The sequence below is a fragment of the Elaeis guineensis genome, chromosome 2, assembly GCF_000442705.2.
Source record: "Elaeis guineensis isolate ETL-2024a chromosome 2, EG11, whole genome shotgun sequence".
NCBI lineage: Eukaryota > Viridiplantae > Streptophyta > Magnoliopsida > Arecales > Arecaceae > Elaeis > Elaeis guineensis.
In genome coordinates this window covers 99,114,728-99,135,296 of record NC_025994.2, presented here as the reverse complement: position 1 = coordinate 99,135,296, position 20,569 = coordinate 99,114,728, and the positions used below count along the sequence as shown (strand labels likewise).

The window sequence follows — 20,569 nt, the reverse complement described above, 5'->3', positions numbered from 1 at the left end:
TGGAGAGTGGTGGCTCCAAAGGTGACGTGGACAAATCCAAGTATGGCCCTATGGACCCAAAGCCAAATGCATTAAAATTTATTGACTGAAAATAAATAACTGAAGTAGAATCAATTTAATGAGGCTTCTTCGATCCAAATCGAACTTAAATTATGTTGCCGATTTTTGATGGCTCTGGTGTCCGTACCACTATCCTAATTCAAAAATCCTTACTTTAAGTTCTTAAATTAGAGAGAATGATGATGTTGGAGAACTAACTGCTGCGCTACTCCACCTGCGATCCCTAGTCTTTCCATGCCCTTTCTGGACTCTTGGATCTCTGATGCCTCCATTTGTGAGACCAAAGCCCTCAAGATCTCCCTCTTTGACCTTAGCTCCACCATCTCCACCACCCATCCCTTGTCTCCTCTTCCTCCCTCAACATCATCATAGCTTGATCCTACCTCTTCATCCCCTAACAACTTGGGATTGAAGTGCATGGTGGCATTGCCGGCGATAAAGAGGATCTTGAATGAAATTATGGGCTTTGAAATGGTGCCCAACAACATACCTTTATACTTAGCCTACCAACTTTTGCCAAATGGTCAAGCCGGTTACTAATGTCCCATTGGACTACACCAAGCTCATGATTGAGCCGGTGGTGAAGCTTGAACCGCAACAAGTCAGGGAAGCTCGACGAGGATTCTGTCAAGAGTTATCTTCCGATGGCTGAGATGGTTGATCCGGAGGTTGGCAGTCTCACTTCCTATAGATGAACTACAATTAATGAGCCAATTAGTTTCAAGTTTGAACCAATTCCAATTTTTTTCAACCCTTGAGTTTTGGACGTCATGGAGATGATAGCAGGAGGGAGGGATTTGATAAATAGTTTTCTTAAAAAATTTAGGGATGGTTTACTTTTGGTTCTTCTCTAGATGTCAGATGTGGATCGGATGGATGTGCTTTCTGTGTAAGGTGGGCATGTAGTCTACACAAGGGTGAATTTGTCGTTTCCATGAAAATGGCTAGTTCTAATAGCTTTCATAGATACAATTGACTGGAAGGGTGTTTATGCAAAAAAAGAATGTTTGAAATGACATTTGTGTAAAGAGACCTATGTATGCAAAAATCCCAATGCTAAAAGATTTAAAAGCTCGTTTCTTATAAAAAACAGAACATGCTTAACATATGTCATGCCAATCTAGTGTTGGGAGGCAGTTTTAGCCTAATATGGTGTGTACCAGTCAGAACTGACTGATACATGTCGGTACTTGACAACATGTTGGGCGACGAAAATAGGGAGGATTCCAATTTATTCCTTTCTCTGACTTCTTTATTTTCTTTTAACTAGAGAAATGATTAAGCACTTTATTTTGTCTAGAGTAATGTTGGTTTGAAGAGTATTTTATGATAAGATGAACCTAAGCTTACATTAAGATGTTGATGTTCCCACATACATTTGTTTAAAGATGGAAAGAAATAACATAAACTTGTCAGCAAATTCTTTATACCATGGTTTTCAGAATCATCCCAAACAGGACGGTTCAAGGCGTGCTGAACTGGACCAATGGAGAATAGGGGCTGTGGAACAGAGGCGATCGCCCCTGTTCCTCGCATCGTGTTTTTTAAAAATCACAATGAATAGTAAAGCCGACAGTGGGTTTGTCAGCTTCATTATTTCAATTTTTTTAAAAAAATCTAAAAACAGTGAAGTCGGTAATGGATTTGCCAGTTTCACTATTTGAATATTTTTTTTAAAAAAGCCCAGATACAGTGAAGCCGGTAAAATCATTGTCGGCTTCACTGTTGTCGGACTTTTTCAAAAAAGCTTGTGAAATAGGGACGATCACCCATGTTCCATGGCTGCAGAGCCTAGGTGGCACTTACACCATCTGACGGCCATGGCGGCCAGCTGGAGGCCCTCCGGCGACCTCTCCGTCGGAGCCTCCTCGGTCCTTTTCTTTCCCTTCCCCCTCTCTCTTCTCTCTTTCCTTATGCGGACGACGCAGAGCTGTGGTGGCCACTGCAGCCCTCTGAGGGCCCACCCAGCCCTCCGATCGTCATTGGTGGTGTCTCCACTGCCTCAACCTACTTCCCTCCCCTCTTCTCTGTTTCTCTTCCTCTTTTCCTCCTCCCTAATTCATCTCTTCCTCTCTTTGTCGGTTCTCTGGTTCGGTCCGTTATGGGACCGTATCGATTCGTGCCATTGGCCAACCGAAATAGTGTTCGGTACCGATTTTGAAAATCTTGCTTTATACCACTATTTATGAAATCCTTAGGCTCTCATGAGCTGTACATGAGCAGCTTAAATTCTGTGTGAAATTATATGAGCAGCTCAAGTTCTTGTAGTTAAATGAGCTGACTGGAGCTTGGCTCAATTACTAAACCAGCTGAGCTTGAGTTAGGCCTAGCTTGCTTGAGTTGTTCTTGTTGCCATTCCCACTATTATGTTAATGAGGCCCCTTATGAATAGAACCAACACATGACACAGTTGCTTATTGTTTTGTCGCATAAACCTTCACCATAACATTTGGAACTCAGCAAGTTTTGTGACAATCCTAATAAGATCTTGACAAGTTTATTTCATCGGAGAAAATTCATTTCCTGTGTATTAAATGAACTTTCTTCCTGGAAATGATGGAGAATGAAGAACACACCCCCATATATGTATGTTAATTTTTATCCTGCAGAAGCATAAAAAGTATAAAGTTGGGAAATAGTTTTTGGTTGTAGTCTTTTAAGTGTTGCACCTTCTAATGTCCTTTAAATGTATCTTTTTTCTTTTTTCCTTTTTTTTGTTTACTGAGATTATCCTACAAGAAAAATCTGGTGTTACACTGCTAGTGTTGTTACATTGTGATATTTAGATTTTTTTTTCTCCCTGTGCTTGCTATTTGTTGGATCCACCTGAAGTTTTTTTGTCATGGCTACTTCAGGGTAGGGCTGGAATTGGGCTCGGACTGGACTTCGGACTAGGCCCCAACAATTCAGATCGGGCTTGGGCCTAAATCTAAAATCCGTTTGTATTTTGGGCCGGGCTTGGGTGTACCTTTGGCTCGACCTGAACCCGGCCCGAGCTTGGGCCCAAATCCGAGCCCTAATTCCGACCCTGGTTCGAGCCCAAATTTCATCGCCTCTCTTCCTCTTCTGTCTTCCCTGCCCGACGAGGTTGGCTACAGAGGCATAGATGTCTCAGATGCGGATGGATTTATTGACAGAGGCGGTGCCGGGGAGCACAAGGGAGATGATCTCGTGGTCGTGGGCGGGGAGCATAAGGGAGGATTTGGGATAGCGGATGCCCCAAATGCGGGCGGGTTGGTTGCCGGAGACCGATGTGAAGACGTCGGCGTGGCGAGGGATCCAGATGGCAGCGTAGACGCAGTAGGCGTGCTCGTGGAAGGTGCGGACACTGGATGGGCGATCGACGGTCCAGAGCTTAATGGAGTCGTCCAAGAGTCAGTGAGGAAGGAGTTGCGATGGATGGGGTTCCACGGGGAAAAGCCGGCGGTGCAGAGGTGGGCTGAGATGGGGGACTCGGGGACGAAGAGGACAGAGTCTGAGAGGGAGGCGGCTTTGAGGCGAGCGTGGTTGACGAGGAGCTTATCGAGGAGGGAGTTGATGAGGTTGGGGAGGGAGGTGAGGGTGTGGAGGGGGCGGCAGTGCGGACGCGACTGCCGACGGCGTCGAAGGCCTTGAGGAGGCGAGGCCGGCAAGGTCGGTGCGGGCGATTGTGGCGCCGCTAGGCTAGGTACTCACGGTGGAGGCCCAGAGAGGGAGGAAGAGTGCGTGTGAGGGGAGAAAGGGTTTGGGCGGAGACCGGGAGAGCGGGACGCTGGTGGGATTTTGGTTCATGTGCTTCTTGGCTTAGGCTCGGACTTGGGCCGGCCCGATTGGATTCGGGCTGGGCTCGAGCTTGGGCTCGGACTAGGCTCGAGCCTAGAATTCGGGCTCGGGCTTGGGCTCGGACCAGGCTCGGGCCTAAAATTCTAAAATATTTTTGAGCCTAAGCCCGGCTTGAAGCCGGAAAAGATATTTCAGGCTAGGCTTGATAGGGGTATGGTTGGCCCAACCCGACCTGTTTCGAACCCTACTTCAGGGTGTCATCCAGCATCATGATGAAATAGTTAAATACTTCAGTCAAAGAGGAGTCTCTGCAATATTCCTCTTTAGAAAAAATCTACTTCATCGCATGGTTTCGGTACTTGCCAATATGCATGACCGGGTTCCAAGCAACTAAATGGGACCCGTAAAGCTCCTGTGCATTCAAGGGATAAGGTCATGCTTTTGCATTTTATACTGAGATGTATTAGTAATTTCTCAAAAATATGAAGAAAATTCACTGATACTTATAGTGGACTTGAATCTTGATATATGTGGTGGTTAACGGCATTCGGGCTGATGTCCTTGCAAGATATAAGTCCACAGTCAATGCAACTTCATTGGTTCCGGAACTAGAGCAGATGGATAAATGGGGGGCTGATGCTCTGGATTACTTCAAGAGCACTCGCCACATTCTTCTCTACTATGAAGGTCTTTTGAACAACCACAAGGCGAGTGGTGGGAGGGAGGTAGTGGGAACAGTAAACCAATATAACTATACCAGCCTAACAAGAATATTCTTTGTTTCCTCCAGAATGTTAAGGATGTTCTAAAGTTCCGTAGATTGCAAAAAGGAAGCTTTCCAGCCATCATGTAAAGATCCACGCAAGACCATTGTCTGATTAGGTTGAAAACTGGGATGCTGTCTATGATACTCTGAAGGGAACAGAATCTGAGAGCTTCTTGCATGCGGACTATCAAATGTAGCAAGAAGCCATCAGCTCAGCACATTGGTTGTAAATGATCTTCGATTCTTTTTTGCCCTTGCATGCTGGTGCCTTTTGTTGAAGACATTTTGATTATTTTTATGCTAACAGATTTCTTATGCAGGTTTTGATGGGTATGTTTTTTCCCATTTTACAAAAGATTCTAATTTATATTTGGGCAAAAAGAAAATGAAAATTTGCAGCAACTTGTCTCTATGCTTGTTCAAATCTGACTTTTTTTTAAAAAAAAAAACATTAATCTGTTAGATCAAAACTAACTTGACCTGTTGATTTGGTCTTTTTCGCATATCAGATGATATAGCTCTTTTCAAGCCAAATGATTGTGTGCACACCCAGCGAATAAAGGAGTGCCAGATTTAGAACAATCAAGTTGGTCCAACAAAGCAAGGCAAAATTTTAAAAGAATAAGTAGGTTTGCATCCTCTCTCCCATTCCAAATTAGAATATATACAATTTCTTATGGTCGTGTTCACCCTGACATCTTTTATCGAGCTTCAAATACTGTAACTGATAAGTCATTTACGGTTAGTGAATCTTGCTTGCTTGACGATGAATCAATTTCAAAGGGGCCTTTCGTCGCAACAAAACCAGGTTGTTTAGGGTATGGGAGACAAGCACTCTCACTGCCCAGCATTAACACTACACTGGACATTGTTGGCCTGTCCTCTGGGTGTTCTTGAACGCACAAGAGAGCCACCTTTATGCACCTCAACACTTCAGCCATGGGAAATGAGTAGCCTATTGATTCATCCACTAATTCCAAGCCATTACCTTCTTTCCACAAATACCATGCCTGAAAAATGTGCAGCAAGGGTCATTACTTCTTTAAAAATGATGAATAGAGCATCTGATTGAAAATAAGTACATTTTTCCATACTTACATGTCCTAGAAGATTTGTATGGCGATTGGAGTAATAAACCCCTCTGTTTTTCTTGCCACTTGTGATTTCAAGTACTAAAACACCAAAGCTAAATACATCAGATTTCACTGAGAAGATGCCATCCATGGCATACTCAGGAGACATGTATCCACTGCATTGTCATTAAGATGATTGAACTGTTAGTTTTTAAATATAGAATATTATACATACAATGAAATACATTTTTTGAGCAGATGTACAGTTAAATACTTAAAAAAAAAAAACTTACTAGGTTCCAACCACTCGGTGTGTATTTACTTCTGCCTCATCCCCCCCAAATATTCTTGCCATGCCGAAGTCTGAAATTTTAGGGTTCATCTCTTTGTCAAGTAGAATGTTGCTAGCTTTGAGATCCCTGTGGATGATTCTTAATCTAGAATCTTGGTGGAGGTAGAGAAGTCCACGGGCAATCCCTGCTATAATGTTGTAGCGGGTTTGCCAATCCAGCAGTGCAGCTTTAGCTTTGTCTGATGAAAAATTAGTGGTGTTAACCTTTGTATGCTATTACTCGAAGTAAAATTTAGTTAGTAAAAGAAAGTATGCAGTTCAAAAGTCATCAACATTCGTAACAAATGAATTGCTGGATATTCTGAGACTCATGTTAGTAAATATTGATTAAACTGTAATAGCTTGAGAAGCATCATTGTGACATGCCTATGCTCAACTTGATGGGGCTTGACAAGCCAACAACCCACCTGGTTCACAAGTGTCACCAAAACTTTTAACTCGAGCTAAGAAAGTGGTGTTTTGAGTGTTATATCTTTTTGAAATGGCATTTCACTTGAGAAAGCTGATTAGACAACATGTCACTTTTGTGTCCACATTACTTATCCCGCTAAGCAGGCAGAGCTTGTTGATTAAAGGAAAAGCTTAGTTCTTTACATAAAAAGAGGAAAGGCTTAGTACTGATTTGAACATTAGAGGAATGATAACACTTAATCATGACATTACTATGAGATGTTAAGTGGTGGGTCAGAGTGGACAAAGATTTACTAACCAAATAGGAAGGCATCCAAGCTTTTATTAGGCATGTACTCATAGATTAACATCCTTTCCTCTCCTTGGATGCAGCAACCAAGAAGCTGAACGAGGTTCCGGTGCTGAAGCTTGGCAATGAGCATCACCTCATTCTTGAACTCATCGATGCCTTGCACTGAAGTCTTTGCAAGCCTCTTCACAGCTATTTCTTGTTCCTCTCCCAGCTTTCCCTGAATGTACCACATCCAGCATTATGAGACACTGCTATTATACTGAACAGGGTGGGTATCAAACAATTGTCAAAGTCCAGATGAAACCAACGTAGTATTTAGAATACTGATTTTAGAACCAGACACTGACCGAGAACCTAATGGAGTGACCCCCCCCCCCCCCCTTTTTTTTTCTCAATGTATAAAGTCAGAACTCCCACATGACAGCAATTATCTTTGCCAATATGTCAGCTAAGTATTTTCTTATGAAAGGGAATTCACATCATCGAAATTGCAATTAGTATAATTTGATCTCGCTCATCTCTCCTGCCATCCTGGTACCTGATTTCCCGGTAGTGACATTCTATAAAGTTCTGTTCTTGGACTGAGAGCATACCTTGTATACGGGGCCAAAGCCACCTTCACCAAGCTTGTTTTTGATAGAGAAGTTATCAGTAGCTGCTACAATTGTACCCAAATCATATGAAGGCAGATCCAGCTCGTTTCCTTCTGTGCCTTCATTGATGTAGTTATTGGCGAAGGAAATGGTACCTAACATGGACATAGCTGTTGAGCACAAATAATTGTCAGCATGGGCCTGATATTGCCTTAATTTATTGGGAAATTGAATGCCTAATTGTACCCTGTTTTGTTCTTCTCCTTCTCCTCTTCTTATTCCAAATGCAACAACCAATCCAGCCAAGCAGTAGAGTTCCCAGAACAGAGCCCACCACGATAGCAGCTATTCTGCTCAGGTGTGAATGTTTGGATGCCGAACCTGCAACATCACTGCCATTGTATGAGTACAATAATTTGTTCTCTTTCCGTTGGTTGTCAGTCCTTTTCAAACTACAATAGTTGTTGCTTAGCTACTTCGGCGACGTAACCAAAATTGTGGGGTCCGGGTTCCTTCAGGGCAGGAGCTATCATGATGTAAGGCCGTCAGTTTATAAGAAGAAACCACACGAAATCAGATTATAGATAAAAATTTTCATACCAGAAACTACATTTTGGACAATGTAGAACAGGTGTAATATTGCACTATTCCTGCAGCTTTAGTGGACTCATTCATAATTGGAAAATTTGTACATTAATGTGATTGGCATCATTATCAACTAAATACAGTGGACATCTAACCATCGTCAGTCAAATTTGTCCGTATAAAACAACTCTCCGTTGTTCGTACTCATCTCTCCATCACCACAGAAGTGCTGGAGATATGTTACTGCAAAGCATGGAAGAGAGTTTGCTAAATAGCTAACGCTGGAAACAGTGAAACGATCTGAATACAACAGGGAGTCGGAGAAAATTTAGAAAGTAGTTTCCCAAAAGTAAAATTTAGAAATGCAATCTCTTGGCGGCATTTTGACCTTTTTATCAGATATTGACACATTATTTAAAGGTATAGCGGCATTACTCCTAATAAATACCCTGGTGTTCCAGGACCTGATAAAGACTAATAATGCAAGGTTGTAAACCGGTAATATTACCTACAGTCGAGGATATTACTGTAATTCTATTTTCCAAGGCCAAACTGTGGGATAGGGACTAGATTGGATATCACATCAAAATCGGAAGGGAGGATTCTGTTTTAACTTCCAAGCGAAATTTTTATAGTAGATGGAACGAACGTAGCACTAGAAGTCAGAGAGGTCGGCCTCTCCTTTTCTCCTCATGCTGAAGTAGAATGCCCATGCCACTCTAATGCGAATATACTTCCAACAGGATCGAAAAATACAATAGCACTGAAGTCAAAGATGTCAACTTCCTTAGAAATAAAAAAAAGAAATAAAAATTTGCATTTGTTGTGGTGGAAGCCCCTTGGCTTTGGAGACTCTCCTTTCCCCAGGCAGACCTCTAGGTTGGAGTCTGCTACACCTAATTCCTCGGTGCAGTGGGACTCACACTCAGTACCACAGCTTCGGTGGTCCTCTCGATTATACTCACTATTAACAATGTATAAGCTCCATACAGAATCGATGCAAACAAACGCCGCCTTGATGTTTGCCGGATTCTGGCTCATAGTGCTAGCACCAAGTTATATTTCATCTAAAATATTCTTTTTTTTAATTGTAATATGTCATCTAAATTATCACCATCTATCTCAAGCAATGGAACAGTACATACCTAGATCGGCCGCCGCTAGCCGGACGTAGAGATCCTGTCCACCAAACGTGAACACCCTTAGATCAGTGATCTCTGCAGTCCAAATTATGCACCCTCCGCCACTGGTATTAGCACTAGCATAAGCCGTGCATGAGCAATTCCTCAAACACATAGCCCTGCACTGATCCAAACTCAAGCTCATGTCGACGGTCGAGTTCGACGTGTCGGGTAGCTTCACCTCATTCACCGTCACGAAGCCGTCGGTCCCATTCCGGCAATCCAACGCTGTCTTCCTCTTGCACCCATCCGACCCATCCCTCAGGGCCCAATTCGTCGGCGACCTGGGCTCGAACCCCTGCAAACAGTCGCATATCGGCGAGTTGTTAGTGTCGCAGATCCCGAACGGACCGCACGGCGAGACGCCGTCGCACTGGTCCTTGGGAGCAAACCAGAAGATGCTCCACGCTTGGCTCTGTTCGAGCCAGACCAGTCGTTGGGTCACGCCGGACTGGTTCACGATCAGCCTCGAGATGACCGATCCGTCGAGGATGTTAAACGTGTAGTAGATCTCATCCTGGTCCATGACAAAGTTGAAGGTGAACATGCTATACGTCTTCATCTCCGGGATGCCGCTGAACCTTTGACCGACCCATGGCCCCGTGCGCCACAGCCGGTGCGCTCCGCCCAATAAGAATATCTCGGGGTCGCCCTCGACGTCCAGAGCCATGGAGTAGTAGCCCGGCGCCGGGTCGCTAGCATCGGTCCATGCCGTCAGGTTGCGGTTCAAATGGCTCGTTAAGTTCCACCCGAGCTTCATGCCCGGGAGCAGCGTGTCGGTCGGGTAGTCGAAGCTCTGCCATGCGAAGCTACCTGGACCATTGCTAGCACCTTTAGCTTCTTTAACGATGAAGTTACCGCTGTCCAAGAGTTGTGCGACCGGGTTGGTTAGGCCCGATGAGCCCGAGGACCAGACGGCCGTGGAATTCTGGTCGGTGATGACTAGCGTTCCATTGGCGGTGATCGATAAGCTTCCCTTGGGCTCGGAGATCGGGTGCTGGCGGTTGGCGACCCACACGACGGTTGGGACTGAAACCTTGTGGTACCATATTCCTACATAGCGGTTGTTGGAGTTGACAGGACTGAAGAAGCCTAATTCGAAGTTCCCACCGGCTGAGATCAGGGTTTGGCCGTCGCGGAGTGGCTGGGTTGGAGTTAGGAGGTCACCTCCAACGGAGAGAGAGAACAGAGAGGAGAGGAAGAGGAGAAGTGGTTGGAATACGGGAGGCCTTCTCATGTTTCCAAATGGCTTTGCTCAAAGGAAAAAAGAAGTTCTATTTATTCCGGGATCGCAATGCCCAAGTCTAACCTTCATCGGGTGATCAAGTAAAAGCTAATAATGATAAGAAACGATCATCTAACCTATATACATCGTTTTTTAATCTCTCTTTTCTGGACCACTGCATATAGCAAATGCTGGAACGGAGGCAGACCCGGTGCCGTACGTTCAGGATTATCATATAAAATAATGACCGTTGAAACTGAAACTCGGTGAAAATAATTCATGGGTTTGATCACGGCGGTGGATGTGGATATGGTAAACCGGGATGAGGAGTACAAGACTAGAAATTATTAGGTAGAGCGAGTCTACCATAGGCAAAGCCTTGTGTAGGGCGGCTTATTATTCCTTTGGTGGCAATTAATAAAGGGCGTACAGAGGAGAGCCTGGTTGTCTGCTCCAAGACTCTGACTGCGGTGATGAGCTGAAAGGTCGTGACACGCGGAATAATGGTGGCCCCCGGTCATATGAAGCATGGTATACTACAGCCAGCCAATCAGGATCCACCATTTTGACATTGAATGAATTGGATGGCTGATGTCATATGATCTTGAAGTGATGAAGCTCTTCCATCCGCACTTGTTGGTGTTTAGAGGTCTCTGAGATATTCCTATTCCTTGGTGCTTATTTTCCCAAATGTGGGGAATAGAGACTAGACTGCATCAGCATCTCATGACGATGGAGGATGGTTGGCAGCTACGTGGACTCAATTGTCAAACTAATGGATCAAAGTTTCCAACTGATCTAAGACCAAGCTGATGAGGACTCAAGTTGAGATCTTTTGTAGTAAAGACCATAGCTTTATTGGAATATAGGTGAGATAGCCGGGTGGACTCAATGTTCAAACTAATTTTGGAATATTATATGACCATTAGGTTTTCAAGGATTTGGATGAGATAGCCACAAGATATCAAATTTCAATACTATAGCTTTGCTGGAATTCCTCGGGGTCCAGTATAAACTGTCCCTATATGGAAATAAGTTTTGCCAATTTGCTCAAAGTTCTCAAAATCAATAATTTTTCCCTGAGAAAGAAAGTTGCTGCCATCATCTTACAACGGGCCAATCGATAACCTTTCACGGTCACCAGTCTCCATTTGAGCTCTTCTTCCATTGATCCTCTTTGGTTTCATACATGAACCAACCATTCAGGAAATTTTCACCACCTGTACATAAATATCTTGGAAATTGTCTTTATCCGTACTTGTAGGATATTCTGCTTCATTTTTAAGTTACTGAATCCAAACTAGCAAAAAAATTTTAGCTATCCCCCATTGTTACTCTTTTAAAATAAGGCTTGTTCTAAATTTACTGTGGTTTAAAAAAGGTTATGGAGATTTTTACAACCACTGCTTCAGGGTTTTCTTGTCTGAATGTCCTTGCGTAGATTGTATGGGTGTGGAAGAAAGGAGCCGGTTGGAGCCGAATTCATTGACGAGGATCTAGCTGCCAAAGAAAGAAAGATCTCTTTAGGAACCATCTTCAAGGGCTGTGCCACGGGTTGCTTTTTTGCAATGTGATAGCAGACAATGTGATTTGCCTGTTAGCTTTGTTGGCAGCCCATTGGAACTTTGCTATATGGCTTTTACATGAGATGATTCGTTCAGGTTGTGAAGAATTGTAAATTCTCTGATTACTGTTTTCCGGCAATTGCTGTAAATGGCTTTGGTACAGCCAGTGTTGTTACTTTGTAACCTTTGTTCTGCTTCTTTGATAATCTGTCAATAATTTCTCTATAAACTTTCTTTTGTAAACTCTTCATTCTAATAAAATGGGTGGCTATGCTTCCCTTTACATCACCAAAAAAAAAAATTTAGAGGAGCATCTACTTTGCTATGCCTTCCTTTGGATGAACGACAGTTTGAATTCTTAGTTTTTTCCATTATTTTGAAAAAATACAAATCACCCATTACACTAATAGACTACTGACTTTGATTAGGACTTGAGATAGTAGAGGATAACAGAGTTGCAACAAGGAAATGTGTAGACATTGAGAGGACGAGAACTTTTATAGTTTCTTCCTGGCATGAGAAAATTTTACGACCTCGATCTATTAATTATCGACCTTCAACTGTTGTCAATGATAATTCATTTATACTTGCTGAGTCTGTCTTGCCTTTTGATGACTCGATTTCAGAGCGTGCTCTCATTTGGAAAAAGCCAGGATGTTTTGGATCTGACAAGGATGCATTCCTGCTACCCAACATCAGTACCACGGAGGACATCGTCGGTCTGTCTCTTGGACTTTCTTGAACACACAATAACCCAACCTTTATACAGTTCACGGCTTCAACCATGGAAGTCGAGTTGCTGATTGATTTATCTATTAGTTCCGAGGCATTACCTTCCGTCCATAAACTCCATGCCTACAAAAAAATTATTCCATCACCATCATAATTCAATGAAGAAAAGAGGAATATATGAATAAATTTAACTATTCTTTTCCCAATCTTACATGTGCTAGAAGGTTTCCTTCGTGCTCGGATACAGAAACCCCCCTGTTCTTTTTGCCACTAATGATTTCAAGCACTAAGACACCAAAGCTAAAAACATCAGATTTCACGGAGAAGACACCATCCATCGCATACTCTGGAGACATGTATCCACTGCATTTATCATTAAGATGATTACAAATTTTTTTTGAAGAATAAATATGATAGTAATGAAAAATATATAATACTTACTACGTCCCTACAACTCTTCGAGTATTTATTGCTATCTCATCCCCTCTGAATATTCTTGCCAAGCCAAAGTCTGATATCTTTGGATTCATATCTTTATCAAGAAGAACATTGCTAGCTTTGAGATCCCTGTGAATAATTCTAAGTCTAGAATCTCGATGCAGGTAGAGAAGACCTTGAGCAATCCCTTCTATAATGTTGTAGCGGGTTTGCCAATCCAATAATACACCTCTATCTTTATCTACTCAAAGCTTGCTTTATGTTAGCCTTGCTTGAACAAATAATAAAAAAATGAAATATCTATCCACCTTACTTTGATTTTTTTTTTTTTTTCACTTGGTGGCAAATTAAGCAAGCTTACACACATATTTAGCCCAAGAGTAAAAGAAATTATAACAAATATACTGGTTAGAGCTGAAACTTGGTATTGACTCGTCTTCAAAAATTGATTACAATATGGCGGTGGAATCAGAAAGCTCCATGAAGTTGGCCACCTCCACAAGGCCAGCCACACCCTAATTGTCAACTTTTAATTTTAGTGTAGAGCGCATTGTTTTGAGTGACCCTAATTATAAGTTCATTTTCATGAGTGTACTCAACTATAGTGTTTTGATTTCCACTAATCTTCCATTCAAACAGCAAAAGTGAGTCATTGATTCATGGCAAGGTTAGCATTTATTGAACAAAATATTTTCTTGAACTCTTGAACTAAGTATTAGAAGGTATGATTATACTGTGATTTTCTTAATTTAATCAGGGACAAGAAACAAAAGACAAAGAAGAGGTTAGAAGATTAACTAACCAAATAGGAAGGCGTCCAAGCTTTTATTAGGCATGTATTCATATACCAGCATCCTTTCCTCTCCTTGAGTGCAGCAACCTAGAAGCCGAACTAGATTTCGGTGCTGAAGCTTGGCAATCAGCGTCACTTCATTCATGAATTCATCAGTGCCTTGTGCCGATGTCTTTGAAAGCCTCTTCACTGCTATTTCTTGCTCCTCCCCAAGCTTTCCCTGAATTTACCACATTCAGCATTGCTATACTTAAGATTACTAAATTTAGTGGCAGTATCGGACTGTTCAAAAGCTCTGAAAGCAACATTGTGTTCAGAGTGCTGAATTTAAGACCCTACGTCGACTAGGACCTGCATAGTGATATTCTATTATAAGCTCGATTGGTAAACTAAGAAAATACCTTGTACACGGGGCCGAAGCCACCCCGTCCAAGCTTGTTTTCGATTGAGAAGTTGTTGATCGCAGCAATTATTGTTCCCAAATCAAATAAAGGAAGCTCCCAGTCCTTGCTTTCCTTTTGTTTGCGGTGACTAGCGAAGGAAATGGCACCTAAGGAAGTTTTGCAGGATCACCAATAATAAGTAATCACCACTCATGTTATGGTTACATATTGCGAGCTGGACTAGCTTTACCTGTTCTTCTCCTTCTCTTTATCCAAATGCAAACACCCACTGAAGCAACCAATAGAGGCCCCAAAACAGAGCCCACCACAATCCCAACCGTGGTACGTGAATGTGAATGATCGGATCCCAGGCCTGAAACAACAACATCATCGCATAAGTACATGGTGAACCTTTCTTTGTCTTCCTTTTGTTTTTCTAGATTTTTTATTTTTTTCGAAGCGTCAAGAAGTTCCACGTACGTATAAATTGGGATGAATATTGGTTGTTCGACTTAGCCCGAGTTTTAAATAGGTCAGACTAAGTTATCAATTAGTTGATTTGAGTTTGGTATTTTTTAAAAAAACTTTTAAGTGGGAACAATAATGAAAAGTTATAATTTTTAGCCTTTTGAGCGACCCTCCTCCCTAAAGGTTCTTTCAGATGAGTCGACGTGAATTCGAAATGTCTACTGCTCTAACTTTAACTCCAAACCTGATGCGACTTTTATTTGGGTTGAGCCTGTAGCCCATCCTGAAGGCTGCCCAGCCCAACAACCCTGGGGCTGGCCTGGACCCATTTCTAGTTGTACCACAGAATGTTTGAATGTAGTATTATTTATTCTATGGGTATAATGAGCACTGCTTTAAAGTGTTTCTAATAGGATTTAAATAGGAAACGTGGTTGTTTAAAAAATTAAAACATGCTAATTTTAGTGTCTCTATGTAGGGCTAGAAGTGGGCTCGGGCTGGTCCGAGGTCCATCGGGCCTGACCGGCTTCGGGCCGGGCTTCGATCTCCACCCAAAACTATTCGGGCCGGGCTCGGGCCTAAAAAACTGAACCCGATCTACTTTCGGATTGGGCTCGGGCAAACCTTTGGCCTGGCCTGAGCCCGGCCCGAGCCCAAGCCCGAATCAGGCCCGAAGTCAGGCCTGCGCATATGCTTGCTTCGTTTGTAAAACCTAAACCCTTATCTTGGCTCCCCTTGTTCAGCTCTTGCCGCTCTCCCCTTCTGTAGGTCAGTTCGCCAGCCCACCCAGTCATTATTCCTTCCGCCCTCCAGCCCCTCCTCCGTCTTTGCCTGGACTCCGGTACAATCAAATCGGAGTCGACGGAGTGAGAAGTTTCCCTCTTGATCGGAGGGAGTCGCTGTCGGGAAAAAATAATGCACCGATGCCGAAGGTGGAGGCGGCGGCGGACTTGGCTACAGGAGATGGCGGCTGCAGTGGAGGGGAGTTGAAGGCGTTGATGGTGATGGAGCTCTTTGATCATCAGCCCTAGAGGTCCCAATCTCAGAGCACCTTATCCGGATCTTTTCGATAGGGGTTCAGAAAGATGATCAACTTCAGATTGCTCGTGGACGGTGTCCCAGATAGGCTCCGTCAGTGTGTTGGGTGGCTATCTGAAGCCGTCGACCGCGATGCTAGCTCTCGATGAAGGGGATGCTTGGCGGCACGGTAGTGGGAGCCTTCTAGTAGGTGGCGTTCTTCAGTACTCCTCCATTCCCCCCGCCGACCTCCCCCTCCCGCTCCTCCCTCCTCTCCCTTGCCTCCGATCGTCCCCTCTCCCGCTCATCCCCTCCTTCCACAACAGTCTCGCCCAGGCCCGATTGGGTTCGGACCTTACACCTTATATGGATTTGGAATTAGGCCAGCCCGATTGGGTTTGGGCCGGTCTTGGGCCCGAGTTCGGGCCTGTATTTTTTTTAAAAAATTGGGCCGAAACTCGGTCCGAAACCTGAAAATTTTTTCGGGCTGGGCTCGGGTAGAGGTAGAATCCAGCCCGGCCCGGCCCAGTTCTAGCCCTATCTCCATGCGAAACTATGAATTTGTAGAAAGTCATTTGAGCAATCAAATGTTTTGGATCATGTTTGGCTGTTCATGGGCAAAAACTGGACCCAGTCCATTTGCAACCCATGTAAGGATGGATCAAGTCCAATTCTTCTCTTCACACTCTACCACAAATGCGATTGGAAATAGGCCCTAGGTGGACTGACATCTATCGGGCCGGACCGACTTTGGATGATGCTATGGGCCAAGCTCGAAAGAGTTCATTCTAGATTTAGGCTTATTTATAAAGTCCATTTATTTTTTGGGCCGACCTCGAGTGATCCATCCCAGGCCCCACTTGATCTCAATCACAGCCAGGCTTGTAATGGCGCAAACATTCAGGCCTAGGCCATGCTCGGTTCAATTCAAAAATTGGCTTGTCCACAGCAAACAGTGGCTCGATTTGATGAGAATTATTGCGTAGACTAGGTCTAGTGGACCATTCCAAATCCCGCGATATATGTATGGTCAAAAACATGTTCCCTTATTCGATCTTAAACTGTTTAAATACAAGGGAGTAACGTGGCCAGTGACTCTTGAACTAATCTAGTACACCTGGTCCATTGAATAATTTGTCTGGTCTGACAATATTATGTGGCTTGGCCATCTTGATCACTATTCTACTAATATATTTTTCTATCAACAGGTAATTGCTAACATGAAGATACAATATTATATCAAAAAAAATTGAAGCTACAACACGAAGGATTGAAAGATTAAGCTCCAATAGGATTCAGGCCAATTCAATTTTAGTCCGAATGGATAGATAATACAGATCAATCCAATCGGATTGGGTTGGATCTGTATTTGGGCACCGAGGGAGCTTGGATAGGTGAAATTCTTTCTACACTGCATGCAGTGTAGAAAAAATATACCATGTCATCTGATTGGACTACATAACCATCACTTTTTAACGTGTATTTAATATCTACAATTTTATTTTTTCGTTTAAAATTTTAAATGATAAAAAAATCTCTTTCATTTTGAAAAAATTAGGACATTCTGTATCTATATTGTGACATCCCGCATATGATGTCATAAAGAGAGCAGAGCATTTTAATCATTAAAAAATTTATAAAAATTTTAAAAAATAAAAATATTTTTATCAAAATTATGATATCTTATAAAAAAATTATGACATCCTATGTAGGATGCCATAATATCGATATAGAATATCATAATTTTTTCAGATAGAAAAAATATTTTTATCATTCAAAATTTTAAATAAAAAAATAAAATTATATATATTAAATATATATTAAAAAATAATAATTATATGATTCAATCAGATAGTTTGATGTATTTTTTTCTGCATCGCATATAAAAAATTTATGAAATCGCTCGTGTAGACAAATAGCCCATCCCATTTCGGACCATGACTGTCAAGCCAAATTTTCAGAATTTCATTAAAGTAGCTTATGTTAAAGTCAGAGGTCGGCTTCCTTCAAATTAAAACGAAGACAGTAGTGGTCGTTGGCTGTCCCATCAGTTTGGCCGGTGGATTTCCAGCGTTCCCACCTATATAGCCTCCCTATTGCATGCACCAGGTGCAATGGACGCACAAATGCCACGGTGGATAACACGCCATGCGATACCTTGTATTTCATTGATTTCTAATTGCGTGCTCTCTACCATGGATATGCTCCGACAATTGCCTTGGTTCACTTGCATCGAAATGGTATCCTCTACGATATTCAAAAAGTAACGCAGAATATTGTACATACTTCGAAAACGTCCATAAAAAAATGAACGATTATATGATGTTTATCTAAATTATTCAAATATCTTAAAAATTTATTATTATTTTTTTTAATATTTTAATATATGTACGTAAGCACGTACGGCCACTCATCTTTTGATAGATATTTTTGAGGTATGTACAGCATCCTTTTAAGTACCGCAGAGGATCCGTTCCCCATTTACATCTGATGCATGCAATAATTTTCCACCTACAAGTACCTCTGCTACATCGAACTACTGTGGAAAGCCTGACTCACACCAAACAGTACAAATTGGACTGCATACGCCCAATAACAGTGTGCAAAGTTCACCCTTGAACTAGTACAAACCGGCACCGACACCGGCACCGGCACCAGAACTGGCAATGTAAACATCTACCGATTTCCAGCATGCACTGATCTGATGGTATAAGTCTTTCCAGCATGCAATTGCTGACCTCAATAAATAAAACAATACATACCTAGATCGGCCGCCGCTAGTCGGACATAGAGATCTTGTCCAAGAAAGGAATGCGCACTAATATCAGTGAGCTCCGTTGTCCAAATTACGCAGCCGGTTCCATTGATATCAGCACTCGCATAGGCGGTGCATGAACAATTCCTCAAGCACGAATTCCTACACTCATGCAGTCTGATGCTCCTATCCACCGTTGATCTCGATGTGTCCGGCAGCTTTACTTCTTTTACTGTCACAAAACCATCCGTCCCGTTCTGACAGTCTAGCTCCGTCATCCTCGTACATCCATCTCTAAAATCTGAATTTCTCGACGACCTAAGCTTAAACCCCTGCAAGCAACTACATATCGGTGAGTTGTCATAGTTACAAACCCCATAAGACCCGCATTGTGACCACATATCACATGTGTCCTTCGGCTCTAACGCGAAGGTGCTCCACATTTGGGTGGCATCATCCCAAACAAGGCGTACGACCACACCGGTGTAGTACAGAAGAAGCCTCCCGATGATCGACGTGTTGGTGGTGTTGTTCATGTAGAAGACCTCCTCGTTGTTCATGACAAAGTCCAGTACGAAGTCAGGGCTAAAATCCGGCATGCCACTAAATGTTTGCCCGTTCCATGGCCCTGTGCGCCCCTGCTTGTCTGAGCCTTTCCACACGATTACCTGGGGGTCACCATGGACATCCAAAACCATGGAGTAGGAGCCCGGCGTTGGGTCACTAGGACTAATCCATGATGTGAGATTACGGTTGAAGCCACTCGTTATGTTCCACCCCAACTTCATTCCTGGGAGCAGAGTGTCGGTTGGATAGTCGAAGCTCTGCCATGCAAAGCTCCTTGGAACATTACCGTCACCATTAGCCTCTTTAATGATGAAATTCCCGTCGTCTAAGAGTTGTGCAACTGGATTGGTGAGGCCCGATGAGCCTGAGGACCAGATGGGTTTAGAATTATGGTCGGTGATGATGAGAGTTCCATTGGTGTCGATCGATAGGCTGCCGTTGCGCTCGGAGATTGGGTGCTGGCGGTTGGCAACCCACACGACGGTAGAAGGTGAGACCTTGTACCATATGCCAACATAACGACTGTTAATATTGACAGGGCTGAAGAAGCCTAAGACAAATCTTTCTCCAGCAGAGATCAACTCATGACCGTCGGCGAGGGGTTGGGCTGGGGTTAGGGTGTCACCTCCAATAGAGGGAGAGAAATGAGAAGAAAGGATCGAACAGAGAAAGAAGAACAGGGGAGTAGGGAGCCGGCCCATCTTCCCAAGCAACTCCGTTTCAAAGAAAAGGTTACTGACTCGTACGGCTTCTGAAGCACAAGGCTTGCAGTAATCTGTGAGATATTTTTAGATAGACTCGTTGATATAAGTAAAATTAATAAAAATTTTATATTTTTATCAGATGATATTTTATTAATAATTAATCATGATTTATCATAGTTTACCAGAATCTGAATCATGCTTTGAATAAAATATGAAGTGGAGCCCATTCTATGGTTTGGTAGAATCATTAATAGTTTGAAAACTTTTATTGACTGTGAGATGAAGAGCTGAATCATATTTTGAATAAAAAAAAAAATAGAACCTACTATCGAGAAAATAATTGCCCATTTAAGAATTATTTTCTACGATGGCCCCACTATCACGATATATCTCATTTTTTCTTCTCTTCTCATTTATAGCCATCATAGATTTTATTCAAAACATGATGGACACAATTTTTTTTTTTATTAAAATCATGATTCATCTCTTTACCTCATCATAAAAATTTTCAAATCATTAATAATTTTTTATTAAAATATGATTAATTATTAATAAAAATTTAATCGATATATGAAAATTTTGTTGACTTTATCTGTATCGTAGAATGATCCTATCTAATAATTTCTCTCCCTAACCCAAGGAGTTGGTTGGTTGGATAAATTTGGAGATGAGGTGACTGCTGGGCTACATCATCTGGTCGGACCTATTCAAAATTCCTTTACCTCCCTGATGGGAAGGAGAAAATATTTGTTGCAATAATGATACTATATCAAACTTATCATAACCCAATAAAAGCATATGTATTTAATCGAGTATCATGCATTTCATTGATTCTCATGAATGAAAT

At 42.5% G+C, this 20,569-nt stretch overlaps 3 protein-coding genes across 3 annotated transcripts; 1 reads left to right on the top strand and 2 right to left on the bottom strand.

Moving 5' to 3' along the window:
- Nucleotides 1–1,880: 1,880 nt before the first annotated feature.
- On the top strand, nt 1,881–5,195 carry LOC140850876 (uncharacterized). Its single transcript, XM_073251222.1, has 3 exons — nt 1,881–2,141; nt 2,956–4,918; nt 5,098–5,195. Exons 1-2 carry the CDS (start codon nt 1,881–1,883, stop codon nt 3,673–3,675), a joined length of 981 nt encoding a protein of 326 aa, XP_073107323.1. The 3' UTR covers nt 3,676–4,918; nt 5,098–5,195.
- Nucleotides 5,196–5,199: 4 nt separating this feature from the next.
- Nucleotides 5,200–10,462, bottom strand: LOC105049927 (receptor-like serine/threonine-protein kinase SD1-8). Its single transcript, XM_019853246.3, has 7 exons — nt 9,040–10,462; nt 7,556–7,690; nt 7,310–7,479; nt 6,723–6,933; nt 5,955–6,192; nt 5,687–5,837; nt 5,200–5,598 (listed from the first exon to the last, which is right to left on the bottom strand). Exons 1-7 carry the CDS (start codon nt 10,310–10,312, stop codon nt 5,290–5,292), a joined length of 2,487 nt encoding a protein of 828 aa, XP_019708805.2. The 5' UTR covers nt 10,313–10,462; the 3' UTR covers nt 5,200–5,289.
- A 1,806-nt stretch (nt 10,463–12,268) lies between these two features.
- Nucleotides 12,269–19,752, bottom strand: LOC105049919 (G-type lectin S-receptor-like serine/threonine-protein kinase At4g27290). The gene is made up of 8 exons (XM_073251221.1): nt 18,450–19,752; nt 18,237–18,356; nt 14,462–14,584; nt 14,230–14,378; nt 13,838–14,048; nt 13,039–13,276; nt 12,810–12,960; nt 12,269–12,720 (listed from the first exon to the last, which is right to left on the bottom strand). Exons 1-8 carry the CDS (start codon nt 19,717–19,719, stop codon nt 12,412–12,414), a joined length of 2,571 nt encoding a protein of 856 aa, XP_073107322.1. The 5' UTR covers nt 19,720–19,752; the 3' UTR covers nt 12,269–12,411.
- Nucleotides 19,753–20,569: the final 817 nt, after the last annotated feature.